The sequence below is a fragment of the Pleurodeles waltl genome, chromosome 9 (genome assembly GCF_031143425.1).
Source record: "Pleurodeles waltl isolate 20211129_DDA chromosome 9, aPleWal1.hap1.20221129, whole genome shotgun sequence".
In the NCBI taxonomy this organism is placed as follows: Eukaryota; Metazoa; Chordata; class Amphibia; order Caudata; family Salamandridae; genus Pleurodeles; species Pleurodeles waltl.
Genome location: NC_090448.1, coordinates 1175573185 through 1175589209, shown reverse-complemented (window position 1 = coordinate 1175589209; position 16025 = coordinate 1175573185). Strand labels below are relative to the sequence as shown.

The 16025-nt window shown below is 46.7% G+C and overlaps 1 protein-coding gene across 2 annotated transcripts in view; it reads right to left on the bottom strand.

Moving 5' to 3' along the window:
* The window catches only part of NUBPL (NUBP iron-sulfur cluster assembly factor, mitochondrial), a 78786-nt gene that overhangs the window by 14969 nt on the left and 47792 nt on the right, over nt 1-16025 (bottom strand). For both annotated transcript variants that reach the window (XM_069209092.1, XM_069209091.1), the window contains exons 7-9: nt 8823-8916; nt 1217-1302; nt 794-914 (exon numbers count right to left, since the gene is read on the bottom strand). In XM_069209092.1, coding sequence (XP_069065193.1) covers nt 794-914; nt 1217-1302; nt 8823-8916 — 301 coding nt within the window. The remainder of the gene's footprint in view (nt 1-793; nt 915-1216; nt 1303-8822; nt 8917-16025) is intronic.

Below are 16025 nucleotides of genomic sequence, written 5' to 3'. Positions count from 1 at the left end.
ACCTTGGATCATTCTTCAGTAGTCAATTAAAACATCAAACTAACACCTAGTGGGTTTCACTGTCGCCACAACACTGATGGTGGCTCCATTCTTAAACCCTCTCAAATGTAGTGGTTAAGAAAAGTGTAAGCAAGAAAGAAAAACTCATATCGAATTAGCTGATTTCTGTAGATCTCTACTGGTCCATGTGCATTACGAGGCTCTACAGAGACAGTAGCTTATACTGGTTTCGTCTGGTTGTGTGGCTATCTCAGACTCAGTGCACAGCTAAGAAAGCGCTCTAGTGCATAAGTCCATACATGTGTGCAGGGCTGGTGCTTCAGGAACACATTTTGTCGTCCCACTCCTTTGTGGGCAGTAAATACATATCTGACAGCCACAAGCTCCCTAGAATTGCTATAATAAAGCACCAGCCCTGTACAACTGTGCGGAGCTCTTTGTACATGTCTCTACATAATATGTGCCCAACCTAATGTACATCTTATTGTTTAGGCTGGTGTACCTATCTGTGCTCAGGTCAAAAGTGTTTTACAAATTTAACATCATTTTATGTCTTGTGTTTATCAGATGTAGGATCTTAAAAAACGAAAATATTTTCCATTCAGTATAAAATAATGTTTGAATGTTTTTTTACTGGGCTTTACTAATCCTTGCGTACATTTGTAATCCAGTTGTATACAGGGCGCATTATAAGGATATTGGAAGTCATGAAGGATCTCATAACCATATGGAGGAACAAGACAGAATCATTCTACGTTATTGCACACAGACAATGGAACAGCATGGCTCTCACCTAGGAAGTCCACGCCTATAGTCTCTGCTAGCTTCTCTGCGCCCCCGGCTCCAAAGATATGCGTCTCGTGATTACACTTCGGGCACTGGAAGACACTCATGTTCTGCACAAGCCCCAGAACCTGCAGGGCCAAGGAGAAATCAATTATGTTGACCATGGCACCATTAACTAATCCTTCTTCAACATTTAAATTATGCTGTAAAATTATCCTACAGTTTTTGCAAACACGTAAACACTTTTCTAATCCTACAGTTTTGCATCTCAGTCCTAACAGGAGTGTGGTGTAGGAGATTATGGGACATTAGGGATCCTGAAGCGCGGTAACGATGCAGTGGAATGAATGGAATCAGATTCCCCCAGCTGACCCTGCTAAACCGACGAGATGATGCTGACCAAAAGTGGGGACACAGGGGGGACACTGACCGGCACACTGACTTTGCGGAACATCTCCACTCCTCTGCGGGCATCGATGAGAGCCACGTCTTGCGGTGTGGAGACAATCACAGCTCCTGTGACAAAAGATAACGACAGCATCAGGCCTGATTATTGTCACACATTGATACAAGCCGAACTTTCTGCAGCATCTCTAGAGAGTTGTGGTTTAGTTACAGATTCTGTTCACACTTTTATATTTGACTGTGTCTTGGTGGAAACTGTGCCTGAAATAAATAAATCTGCCAGATGGCAGTTTGTTCCTGCAGAGAAAGATTCCCAGGCTGGCCTTGTGATCTACTCTGGATTTTTAGGGAGACTCAGTGTCCGTATTCCATGGGGCTTCAGTTATTTAAAGGCAGAGCCACAGAGATGATGCTACAAATAGACAGGCAGCACATGCTTTGCAGGGGTTGCAAGTAAACAAAATGATTTCCACTTTCAAAGGGTTTTGAAAGGTTCCACTTATTTCAGACAAGGCTGCTGTTGCCTTGGAAGTGAGGTGGCAATGAATACAAATGTTAACACTTCTTGCATCACATTGTTTGTTTCTAAACACCACCGCTAAAGACTTAGGGAATGTGTCCTGGCCGTCAAACAATGGATTGTATGTCTAAATACTTGGCTATGAACAAGCATATTTCACATCCTTTATAGAAAGACAGGGTTTCATTTACAAGGTAGATGATTTAACTAGATTATTCATAGATGAGTTTAAAATAAGGTTACTCAATAAACTCACAACAGTGAGGTTCACAGGGTGTTTTTAGAAACACTAAATATACACAAAGATAAAAAAAACTGGGATGATTATAAATACAGAGCTTTAGTTATCCATTGTTATTTCGAGTAGAGGTCTTGTTTTGGTCTTTGCATTCTGTCACTGTTAAATCTCTATTCATAATAATAAAATAATAATAAACTTTAGAATGCAAAGAAAAAACACATGCATCTCACAGCTGACATGGGGGCAAAGTGGGAGCCCTGCAAGGGACTGGCACAAGACATAACAGGGTGCCTTCTTCTGCTTCAAACACATGCTTCTCAGCTTTTCCAAACTAAAAACTATCGTTGACACAAAGCTAAAAGTAGGCCAGGGCTTGGGACAACTTCAACTTGGCATGTGCAGTTCTGCCAGGTTAGATCTGAGCAGTTTAACTCATTCATTTTCCCATTGCACTGTGAAGTTAGAACACCTATATGACCAAAAACAGAGTAAAACAAATGGGACTAATTATCTGCTTGCGATAAAGTGCCAGAATGGACGGCTCATGGCAGCCAGGATCTCACTCACATGTTTCAGTTAGTACACATATGTTCTGTAATAAATTAGTACAGTTTAGGAGTACTTTCATCGTGACCGTGTTTGTGTTCAGGAATGATACTGTTTGTATGCTTGTTTCAGGCACACATTCAACGTCATGTCCTTAATGATTACAGCTGTTCCAAGTGTGATGCCTTGCAGACCACACAGTGACAACTGATATGTATTGTTGGTTTACAACAGAGGACATTAGGTTTGCCACAGGCCTTGTGATCAGAAATGATTACCCAAAAGGAAGTGACTTGAGGGGAAAAATGAAGATTTGTGGACAGGTCTCTAGGGCTGGGAGTGAGTGAGTCAGCTGTCACCATACCTAACACAGGTGTCCCTATAGGTCTCTAGGGCTGGGAGTGAGTGACCCAGCTGTTCCCATACCTGACACAGTGATGTGCCTCTGCAGGTCTCTAGGGCTGGGAGTGAGGGAGCCGGCTGTCACCATACCTGACACAGTGATGTGTCTCTGCAGGCCTCTAGGTCTGGGAGTGAGTGACCCAGATGTCATCACACCTGACACAGGTGTCTCTACAGGTCTCTAGGTCTGGGAGTGAGTAAGCCAGCTGTCACCATACCTGACACAGGTGTATCTACAGGTCTCTAGGGCTGGAAGTGAGTGAGCCATCTGTCATCATACCTGACACAGTGATGTGCCTCTGCAGGTCTCTAGGGCTGGGAGTGAGGGAGCCGGCTGTCACCATACCTGACACAGTGATGTGTCTCTGCAGGCCTCTAGGGCTGGGAGTGAGGGAGCCGGCTGTCACCATACCTGACACAGTGATGTGTCTCTGCAGGTCTATAGGGCTGGGAGTGAGTGAGCCAGATGTCACCATACCTGACACAGTGATGTGTCTCTGCAGGCCTCTAGGGCTGGGAGTGAGGGAGCCGGCTGTCACCATACCTGACACAGTGATGTGTCTCTGCAGGTCTATAGGGCTGGGAGTGAGTGAGCCAGATGTCACCATACCTGACACAGTGATGTGTCTCTGCAGGTCTATAGGGCTGGGAGTGAGTGAGCCAGATGTCACCATACCTGACACAGGTGTCCCTACAGGTCTCTAGGGCTGGGAGTGAGTGAGTCAGCTGTCACCATGCCTGACACAGGGATGTGTCTCTACCAGTCTCTAGGGCTGGGAGTGAGGGAGCCAGTTGTCACCATGCCTGACACAGGTGTCTCTACAGGTCTCTAGGTCTGGGAGTGAGTGACCCAGATGTCATCATACCTGACACAGGGATGTGTCTCTACAGGTTTCTAGGGTTTGGAGTGAGTGACCCAGCTGTCACCATACCTGACACGGGGATGTGTCTCTACCAGTCTCTAGGGCTGGGAGTGAGTGAGTCAGCTGTCACCATACCCGACACAGGGATGTGTCTCGACCAGTCTCTAGGGCTGGAAGTGAGTGACCCAGATGTCATCACACCTGACACAGGTGTCTCTACAGGTCTCTAGGTCTGGGAGTGAGTAAGCCAGCTGTCACCATACCTGACACAGGTGTATCTACAGGTCTCTAGGGCTGGAAGTGAGTGAACCAGCTGTCACCATACCTGACACAGTGATGTGTCTCTGCAGGCCTCTAGGGCTGGGAGTGAGGGAGCCGGCTGTCACCATACCTGACACAGTGATGTGTCTCTGCAGGCCTCTAGGGCTGGGAGTGAGGGAGCCGGCTGTCACCATACCTGACACAGTGATGTGTCTCTGCAGGTCTATAGGGCTGGGAGTGAGTGAGCCAGATGTCACCATACCTGACACAGTGATGTGTCTCTGCAGGCCTCTAGGGCTGGGAGTGAGGGAGCCGGCTGTCACCATACCTGACACAGTGATGTGTCTCTGCAGGTCTATAGGGCTGGGAGTGAGTGAGCCAGATGTCACCATACCTGACACAGTGATGTGTCTCTGCAGGTCTATAGGGCTGGGAGTGAGTGAGCCAGATGTCACCATACCTGACACAGGTGTCCCTACAGGTCTCTAGGGCTGGGAGTGAGTGAGTCAGCTGTCACCATGCCTGACACAGGGATGTGTCTCTACCAGTCTCTAGGGCTGGGAGTGAGGGAGCCAGTTGTCACCATGCCTGACACAGGTGTCTCTACAGGTCTCTAGGTCTGGGAGTGAGTGACCCAGATGTCATCATACCTGACACAGGGATGTGTCTCTACAGGTTTCTAGGGTTTGGAGTGAGTGACCCAGCTGTCACCATACCTGACACGGGGATGTGTCTCTACCAGTCTCTAGGGTTTGGAGTGAGTGACCCAGCTGTCACCATACCTGACACGGGGATGTGTCTCTACCAGTCTCTAGGGCTGGGAGTGAGTGAGTCAGCTGTCACCATACCTGACACAGGGATGTGTCTCGACCAGTCTCTAGGGCTGGAAGTGAGTGACCCAGATGTCATCACACCTGACACAGGTGTCTCTACAGGTCTCTAGGTCTGGGAGTGAGTAAGCCAGCTGTCACCATACCTGACACAGGTGTATCTACAGGTCTCTAGGGCTGGAAGTGAGTGAACCAGCTGTCACCATACCTGACACAGTGATGTGTCTCTGCAGGCCTCTAGGGCTGGGAGTGAGGGAGCCGGCTGTCACCATACCTGACACAGTGATGTGTCTCTGCAGGTCTATAGGGCTGGGAGTGAGTGAGCCAGATGTCACCATACCTGACACAGTGATGTGTCTCTGCAGGCCTCTAGGGCTGGGAGTGAGGGAGCCGGCTGTCACCATACCTGACACAGTGATGTGTCTCTGCAGGTCTATAGGGCTGGGAGTGAGTGAGCCAGATGTCACCATACCTGACACAGTGATGTGTCTCTGCAGGTCTATAGGGCTGGGAGTGAGTGAGCCAGATGTCACCATACCTGACACAGGTGTCCCTACAGGTCTCTAGGGCTGGGAGTGAGTGAGTCAGCTGTCACCATGCCTGACACAGGGATGTGTCTCTACCAGTCTCTAGGGCTGGGAGTGAGGGAGCCAGTTGTCACCATGCCTGACACAGGTGTCTCTACAGGTCTCTAGGTCTGGGAGTGAGTGACCCAGATGTCATCATACCTGACACAGGGATGTGTCTCTACAGGTTTCTAGGGTTTGGAGTGAGTGAGCCAGCTGTCACCATACCTGACACGGGGATGTGTCTCTACCAGTCTCTAGGGCTGGGAGTGAGTGAGTCAGCTGTCACCATACCTGACACAGGGATGTGTCTCGACCAGTCTCTAGGGCTGGAAGTGAGTGACCCAGATGTCATCACACCTGACACAGGTGTCTCTACAGGTCTCTAGGTCTGGGAGTGAGTAAGCCAGCTGTCACCATACCTGACACAGGTGTATCTACAGGTCTCTAGGTCTGGAAGTGAGTGAACCAGCTGTCACCATACCTGACACAGTGATGTGCCTCTGCAGGTCTCTAGGGCTGGGAGTGAGGGAGCCGGCTGTCACCATACCTGACACAGTGATGTGTCTCTGCAGGCCTCTAGGGCTGGGAGTGAGGGAGCCGGCTGTCACCATACCTGACACAGTGATGTGTCTCTGCAGGTCTATAGGGCTGGGAGTGAGTGAGCCAGATGTCACCATACCTGACACAGTGATGTGTCTCTGCAGGCCTCTAGGGCTGGGAGTGAGGGAGCCGGCTGTCACCATACCTGACACAGTGATGTGTCTCTGCAGGTCTATAGGGCTGGGAGTGAGTGAGCCAGATGTCACCATACCTGACACAGTGATGTGTCTCTGCAGGTCTATAGGGCTGGGAGTGAGTGAGCCAGATGTCACCATACCTGACACAGGTGTCCCTACAGGTCTCTAGGGCTGGGAGTGAGTGAGTCAGCTGTCACCATGCCTGACACAGGGATGTGTCTCTACCAGTCTCTAGGGCTGGGAGTGAGGGAGCCAGTTGTCACCATGCCTGACACAGGTGTCTCTACAGGTCTCTAGGTCTGGGAGTGAGTGACCCAGATGTCATCATACCTGACACAGGGATGTGTCTCTACAGGTTTCTAGGGTTTGGAGTGAGTGACCCAGCTGTCACCATACCTGACACGGGGATGTGTCTCTACCAGTCTCTAGGGCTGGGAGTGAGTGAGTCAGCTGTCACCATACCTGACACAGGGATGTGTCTCGACCAGTCTCTAGGGCTGGAAGTGAGTGACCCAGATGTCATCACACCTGACACAGGTGTCTCTACAGGTCTCTAGGTCTGGGAGTGAGTAAGCCAGCTGTCACCATACCTGACACAGGTGTATCTACAGGTCTCTAGGGCTGGAAGTGAGTGAACCAGCTGTCACCATACCTGACACAGTGATGTGTCTCTGCAGGCCTGGGAGTGAGGGAGCCGGCTGTCACCATACCTGACACAGTGATGTGTCTCTGCAGGTCTATAGGGCTGGGAGTGAGTGAGCCAGATGTCACCATACCTGACACAGTGATGTGTCTCTGCAGGCCTCTAGGGCTGGGAGTGAGGGAGCCGGCTGTCACCATACCTGACACAGTGATGTGTCTCTGCAGGTCTATAGGGCTGGGAGTGAGTGAGCCAGATGTCACCATACCTGACACAGTGATGTGTCTCTGCAGGTCTATAGGGCTGGGAGTGAGTGAGCCAGATGTCACCATACCTGACACAGGTGTCCCTACAGGTCTCTAGGGCTGGGAGTGAGTGAGTCAGCTGTCACCATGCCTGACACAGGGATGTGTCTCTACCAGTCTCTAGGGCTGGGAGTGAGGGAGCCAGTTGTCACCATGCCTGACACAGGTGTCTCTACAGGTCTCTAGGTCTGGGAGTGAGTGACCCAGATGTCATCATACCTGACACAGGGATGTGTCTCTACAGGTTTCTAGGGTTTGGAGTGAGTGAGCCAGCTGTCACCATACCTGACACGGGGATGTGTCTCTACCAGTCTCTAGGGCTGGGAGTGAGTGAGTCAGCTGTCACCATACCTGACACAGGGATGTGTCTCGACCAGTCTCTAGGGCTGGAAGTGAGTGACCCAGATGTCATCACACCTGACACAGGTGTCTCTACAGGTCTCTAGGTCTGGGAGTGAGTAAGCCAGCTGTCACCATACCTGACACAGGTGTATCTACAGGTCTCTAGGGCTGGAAGTGAGTGAACCAGCTGTCACCATACCTGACACAGTGATGTGCCTCTGCAGGTCTCTAGGGCTGGGAGTGAGGGAGCCGGCTGTCACCATACCTGACACAGTGATGTGTCTCTGCAGGCCTCTAGGGCTGGGAGTGAGGGAGCCGGCTGTCACCATACCTGACACAGTGATGTGTCTCTGCAGGTCTATAGGGCTGGGAGTGAGTGAGCCAGATGTCACCATACCTGACACAGTGATGTGTCTCTGCAGGCCTCTAGGACTGGGAGTGAGGGAGCCGGCTGTCACCATACCTGACACAGTGATGTGTCTCTGCAGGTCTATAGGGCTGGGAGTGAGTGAGCCAGATGTCACCATACCTGACACAGTGATGTGTCTCTGCAGGTCTATAGGGCTGGGAGTGAGTGAGCCAGATGTCACCATACCTGACACAGGTGTCCCTACAGGTCTCTAGGGCTGGGAGTGAGTGAGCCAGATGTCACCATACCTGACACAGGTGTCCCTACAGGTCTCTAGGTCTGGGAGTGAGTGACCCAGATGTCATCATACCTGACACAGGGATGTGTCTCTACCAGTCTCTAGGGCTGGGAGTGAGGGAGCCAGTTGTCACCATGCCTGACACAGGTGTCTCTACAGGTCTCTAGGTCTGGGAGTGAGTGACCCAGATGTCATCATACCTGACACAGGGATGTGTCTCTACAGGTTTCTAGGGTTTGGAGTGAGTGAGCCAGCTGTCACCATACCTGACACGGGGATGTGTCTCTACCAGTCTCTAGGGCTGGGAGTGAGTGAGTCAGCTGTCACCATACCTGACACAGGGATGTGTCTCGACCAGTCTCTAGGGCTGGAAGTGAGTGAGCCGGCTGTCACCATACCTGACACAGGGATGTGTCTCGACCAGTCTCTAGGGCTGGGAGTGAGTGAGCCGGCTGTCACCATGCCTGACACAGGGATGTGTCTCGACCAGTCTCTAGGGCTGGGAGTGAGTGAGCCAGCTGTCACCATGCCTGACACAGGGATGTGTCTCTACCAGTCTCTAGGGCTGGGAGTGAGTGAGTCAGCTGTCACCATGCCTGACACAGGGATGTGTCTCTACCAGTCTCTAGGGCTGGGAGTGAGTGACCCAGCTGTTCCCATACCTGACACAGGGATGTCTCTCAACAGGCCTCTAGGGCTGGGAATGAGTGAGCCAGATGTTACCATACCTGACACAGGGATGTTCTGTGAAACCGACAGCTGGACGTCTCCGGTGCCAGGAGGCATGTCAACCACCAAGTAGTCCAGTTCACCCCACTCCACCTGAGAAAGTAAAGAGGCATCAATCAAACAAATAATTGTGGGTCCAAAACAAGCTATGTGCCTACTGACTCCAGATGGGTGAGCCAAGGGATACAAGAAATAGCCAGCCTTTGGGTAGGCCATTCCACATGAAAAAGAAACGAGGGACCACTTAAACAAATGTGTGTCCACGCAGGTTACCCTCAAATTACCTGCACGGGGTAAGACATAGGTGTATGGAAGAGATGACCAGCTGAGAGACAGTTCTATTCCACCTGCGCAAGGAAAGAGCAGCCAAGCAATGGGTTAAGTGTCTATGTAGACCACCCTTCCAATGACTTCAGAAGGGATACACTAATATGGACAAGGCCATTCCACCTCAGAAGATAAAGAGAGGCAGTAAAACAAACAGATGCATGTTATAACTTGCCATCTACAGTGAGAGTCTAGGAACACACAATGAAAAAAATCTCTGGGGCAACCTTATTCCACCTGAGAAAGGAACAAGCGACCAATCCATTGTATGGCTGTGCATCCAAACAGTTCATCCGGCCAGTGGGCACAAGTTAAGGAAGTAAGCTAGAGATAGTTTCAGAAAGAGAAGTGCCCCAGAGCATTCCAGAGACTAAGCAGCAGTAACCTATAAGGCCCTATTCAATTTGTTACACTTCTTGGCAACCATTTTAGCCATGAATGGGAAACTGATTGCCTGTGTGTTTCTACAATGTAGGAGGAACAATAGCTTATCTCCAGCAGCCTGTACTGTTGTAAAGAAGAACACTGGACACACTTTGAAGAGGAAGGTAAGTGTTTTTAATGAGCGGTTTCAGAGAGCGAACCGTCACTTGCTGGCCAGTGTCCGCAACTCTCCTAACAGCAGAATTCCACTACATGACAGCATGAGGCGGCAGCATGAAGCAAGCACAAGACATCAACAGACTATTTAATATACAACACATCCCCTTCTGTTTTAAAAGATAACTGCATCACCATAACAACAAATAAAGCATAATATAAACTATTTCTTATAACAAAACAGTGTAACCCAACAAGAAATACACTGGTTGGAGAATTGTGTCAAGTTACTGCCCAAAACAAGATAAAAGATGATTAGCAGACATAATCTTTCAAATATACTGGAGGTCTACTATTTTTCACTGTAACAAGTGTCCTCATTGGAAACCGGTGGTACATCAATAGCTTCCCTTCTTCAATCTCTCAGTGTCGGTTCAAACTCTACATCTTTCATCAACATATACCCATTGCAATTTTCAGTCAACTTCATCTGACTTTTTTTGCACTCACCACCTCTCTGGTATAACGCACCTCTACGTCGATTCCATCTTTCACCATTTTCCAAAACCACAAAGTGCTTATGCACATGTTGCACTCTATATGGAGCTTTAAACTTAGATAGGCCTCCTATTACCTGGCCTATCTTAACCTTTACCCAGTGCTTAATTTGTGCTTGTTGTTTCCGGTGCTGAGCACCAGCACTTATTTGTGAGGGCCGGGGCTTATTCTTATGCCTCAAGCATTTGCTGCGAGCAAAAGACACATAGGGGAAAGACGGAAGAAGGAAAAACTAAAAAGTGTCATAAAGGGAGAAAGTAGAAAGTTGAAGGAGCAGGGGTGGCCGTAAATGGATTGAAGAAGCCTGAGATGGCTTCAGGATTACGCTGCCTCAGTATTCAGTGCTGGAAGATTTAATTACAGCAGGCTCGTGTTTAAGAGAAGGGCTTTGAGCACCGGCACCTCTTTATTTACAAATTAAGCACTGCCTTTACCCAATCCCCCTCCAAGGTCATTCCTTTATTTTCAAAGCTGACCTTTTCAGACTTGGGTTCTTGTACTCCACCTCTATCTACCCACTCCTTCAACCAAGCAGGTACTATTTTTTAACCAGGATCTCTTCCCCTCATCATCACAAAAGGTGTCTTTAATGTTGACTCTTGTTTAGTGGTGCGATAAGCCCATACTAAATCTTCTACTGCTCCTTTAACATCATGTCCTGCTGCATCAGCCATTTGAATAACACCCTTAATTGTTCGATTAGCTCTCTCCACAATATCGTTCCCCTGCGGATTGTAAAATGAGGGGCAATGATGGATGATGCCATGCTGTTTGAGAAACATCTTCTATGTACCATTGTCTATTATGAGGCTAGATGGCACTGCTTCTTCTAAGATTTTCCTCAATTTTTTTATTGTGTTTTCTATAGAAATGTGTCTCATAAACACAACATTCAACCAACTTGAATACACATCTACTGTTACCAACGCAAATCTGCAATCACTATTCAAGTCCTGCATGGGACCGCTAAAATCAATGCACACACTATGCCAAACTTCGCCCGGATTTGTTATATGTCCCATCTCCATTTGCTTGCCAACAATAAGCCTCTTCTCACCCTCTTTGCAAACACTGCATCTTACCATCCATGCAACAACCTGTCATCCATTCCCGGCCACCAAAACATTTCCTTGAGTCGACGTTGTGTCAGAGTCTGTCCCAAATATCCCTCTTGCACCATACTTATTATCTTTGTCCTCAAACCTAATGGCGGTAATAACCTATCACCCCTTCATAGGATTTTATCTCCACATAAGGTTCATTCTTCCAACACTTTGATAAATTGTCTTACAGACACAAGAACTTTCTCTCTTGTCTCCACAACTTTCTCCCTTGCCTCTACAAACCACCATCTGCATCATCTCTTTAAGGATGTCATTCTTACCCATTTTCAGGCATCATTCTTCTTTTGTGTAAGCGCCTTCTCCCTAAACCATAGCGACTTGCACTGAAGCTACAATCTCTTCATATTTACTATTGCTTTTAGTGGTTCCATCCTTCAACGCACATTCAACCTCCCAATGGGACAAACAGTCGGCTTGTGTGTTCCTGCAGCCCTGAATATGCTCAATAACACAGCAATATTCTTGGAGTCTGGCAGATAGTCTTGCTAATCTAGCAGAACGTTTTGCCCATACTCCCAGGAAGGAGGACCCTGACAAGGGGCTTGTGGTCTGATTGCAGTATAGACTCCATTCCCCAAATTCATGTTCTGTAGTGTTCGACACCCCATATAGCAGCCAAAGCTTCTCTTTCAATCAATGATTAATTTCTCTCTGCATCGGTCAATTGCAAAAGGAAGAGTTTTGTCTCCTTACTATGTTTTTGTAACAGGACGGCACCTACACCTGTTGCGCTCACATCACCTATCCTAATCGACTCAAGTCTAACATCAAATGGCACCAGAATGTTTGCTTCACAAATTTCTTTCTTGATCAACTCAAAACACTCATCCTGCATTTGTCCCCATCTGAAAGTTTGCCCTTTCTTCAGCAATGTTCTTAATGCTTCTGTTTTGTCTGAAAATCTTTGTACAAACTTTGCTTAGTACTCTATGAGACCCATGAATGACCTCAGTTGTTCCTTTCCATTTGGCCTTGGAGCTAGTTCAGTCACCTCTAACAAGTTCTTTTTAGACTTAACACCATCTGACGACAGTGTGTACCCTAGATATTTGACTTGCTGTGAAAAAAACAACATTTGTCTTTGTGCAACGTGAGATCAACATCAGAGATCCTTCGGAGAGCTTGTTTCAATACTGTGTTATGCTCATCTATGGTTTTTCCAAACATTAGTATGTCATCCTGAAAGTACATTATGTTATCCATGCCCTGAAACACTTTTGAAATCATGCACTGGAAAACACACACCATCAATGATAATCCGAAGGGCAAATGGGTGAATGGAAATGTACCCTCTGTCATAATAAAAGCTGTGAGTGGTTTTGATTCCTCATGTAGGCTAATCTGATGGTACGCATTCTTTAAATCTAATTTTGAAAAATTATTCCCCCTTTTTAATGTAAGTATCAACTTATTAATTTTGGGTAGAAGATAAGTATCAGCCACTATGTTCTGATTTAAAGATCTCAAGTTGACGCAGAATCTCAATTTATCATCTGCCTTTCATGTAATGACCATTGGTGATATCCAATTAGAAGCTTCCACTGGCTCAATGATACCTTTGTGTAACATTTATTTTATTAACTGTTTCACCCCTTCTCTGGCCACAATAGGAACCCCCCTCAGCTTATGTTGAACAGGAATAGCTCCTTTTTTTTTTAGTAATATCTGAGGCATATAACCTTTCAATCTACCTAATGCATTGTCCAACACCTGCTTGAATTAATGCAAAATGTCGAAATAGATTCTCCTTCCATTACCATAACTTCTGGAGATGCTCTGGGATTAATAATTATGTGTAAATTGCATTGATGTACCCAGCCTAATATTGGAGGACCTTGTTCTGATACATATACCTTTCCTCGAGTACTTCTGCCTCTAAATCTTATGTCAGCAATCATACTCCCCACAATATCAACAGCCTCCCCTTGGGATCCAGCAGGTGAGGTATCTTTAAGTTATACCTCCCCACAATTTTTCAAATAGGGATGTTGGTAAGATAGTGTTCATGGAACCCATATCCAACATAAGTTGCACTGCATCCCCATTAATGTTAAACAATGGTTTGGGTCTATTCCTCCTATGTTCTAAGTCCACCCCTTCACTCCCTACATGTAATATCCTTTCACAACCTTTGGTAGATTCTGGTGAAACCTCAGTGACACATGTAACTCTTGCTCGACTTGCTACTCTACCCATCCTAGCAAAATGTCTTATGCGTCCACATTTTCTGCACTCTGTATTGTTTGCAAAGCAAAATGTTGCCTTAGAGGTATGGCTCGCACTACTACAACGATTGCAGGTCATGTTAACTAGTCTGGGTAGACCGTAATTTTCCCCTTTAGTATTGCCAGATTTTACAACTCCTATTTCACAAACTTCTCCACTCTGATATTTCTTTTCCAACTCTTTCATACACAACTCAGATTGTTCTAATACTTTGGCAAAACTGATGGCATCATTTAATGTGGAATTGTTCCTTGCAAAAACCCTCTCCATCTAGGGCTTCAATATAGTTTTCAAACATTAATATCCAATCTTCCCATGGCATGAATCGTAAACCAGGTTGTACCAAGAAACATAGTGGTGGAATCATTGTTACATGAGAAGAAGTGTTTGTTGCCAGAGTTCACTCACTATCATTGCTTTCAGTCGCATCCACTGTTTGCTCAAAATGTGTTACTCTGACTGTTGAAACGTGTACCAATATATAGCAACGCTAGCCAAGGAGATGAAGCAATGATCAAAATGAAATGTTACTGTCATACACAGTTTTCCCTAAACTGTCACAGGTTAACCTTTACCAATAAGGGGCACACTTCACCAATGCAAAAATAATTTTAAATCTGTCTCACGATGCACCCTTTATGTTTGTTGCTGAATGTGCTGACCTTCTACTACAGTGTGCACATCACCTCTGTAGTCACCGTGGAGCAGAAACACAAGGTGTGCACATCACAGTTTATTTATGTTGTACCAGGTATGCACACTGTATTTTCTGTAAGGCAGGAATTACAGGAGTGCACATCACCGATTATTTATGCGTGCTCAGGTGTGTGCTTCACCGTTATTAGTGCGCTCCTAACCGGATCCAATATTCATGTTGTTTGCAAGCAGAAAAAAGTTAAGCTAATATGGCCACCACGTCCAACTTATGTCTGACGTGGGTTATGTGCAGACGTGGGGTGCACTTGATACACTAGATTGCCTGAAGCTCACAAACTCGATCTAAGATGGCCACCATCTATGTCAGTGGCATGATACGTCACTTCCAGTTTACGATGTCTCTACAGGTTTACTTACTTCTTCAATAGAAATCATAAGGACTTTTAACTTGGCTGCGTCTGTTCATCACCACAGATCTCTTGTATTACTTTTACAGGTTTCCAGAAACATCTGTTCTGCATAGTCATGGGTCTTTCCGGTTCGCTCCACTCCGCCTCAGAAGGCGTTCAGCAATGCAACTTCTCTTCTTTACAACACTGGCCAGGCGCTTGTCGCCAAATTATTATAAAGAAGAACACTGGACACACTTTGAAGAGGAAGGTACGCGTTTTTAATGTGTGACTTCAGAGACCAAACCGTCAATTACTGGCCAGTGTTCTCAACTGTCCTAACAAGAACGTTTGTCTTTTTCAAACATGTGAAATTCTGCTGCAGCAGAATTCAACTATAGGATAGGATAGCACGAGGCGGCAGCAGGAGGCAAGCACAAGACCTCAACATGCTATTTAATATTCATGTGCCTTCTGTAGAACCTAGTGACACAAGCATCAAAGGACAAAACAATTTTAGGGAAGACAACTTGTCCGGTGTATTGGTCTGGACCAAGCAGAGGGTAGCCAGGGACTATGGGTGCACACTTCTGTGTTCCCAAATAAATCATAAAATACAACTGGTAAAAAAATAAATCATGCTCTAGGAAGAAAGGTGGCCAACTGACAACCTTTAAGGAACTACATCGTTCCACAATTACAACAAGCACTGACAAAGCCAATAGGTCGCACCCAGAGCGAGCTATTGGCTTTGCCTATCAGATGGGTGTGGCTAAGGGGGTGGGGTGGATAACGGGGTCAGTTTTTAAAAAACACTATAAAGTGGACGCTTCACAGCGCTTATTCCTTTCTGTCAGGTAAGGGAGGAGAAACAGAGGTGGAGTGGGTGGGAGTTGGAGAAGACATAAGGAAGGCAGGACGGGTGTGAGGTGAGAAGAAATAAGAAGCTGCTGTGGATATGCTAAACAAGCACTGGCAAAGCCAATAGTTTTTGCCTCTGCAAGCTCCATTTTTTTAGTTATATGTTTTAATTATGTTGTAGACCAGTGAGCGTGGTGTTGAGTTTAGCAAAAATTTAGCAGTGGGGAGTGGTTTGTGTTGGGGGAAATTGGAAAGGTGTAGATTGGGTTAGAGTGTAAAGTATTGGTTAGGGGAAGAGTAGAGTGAGGTATATTGGCTTATATTGTAGTAGGGGTGGAGTAACGCATAGGGTGTTGGATTGTGGTAGATTAGTTATGTTAATTAAGGTAATAATGTTTCTGACTCGGGCATTTAGTGTGATCAAAACAGACACATGGTAAAGGCATAAAATCAACAAATCGGAAAAAAAATCTCAAAATGATGAAACAAAGAGCTGCAAGAGTGAGCTGAAGTGGCAGGA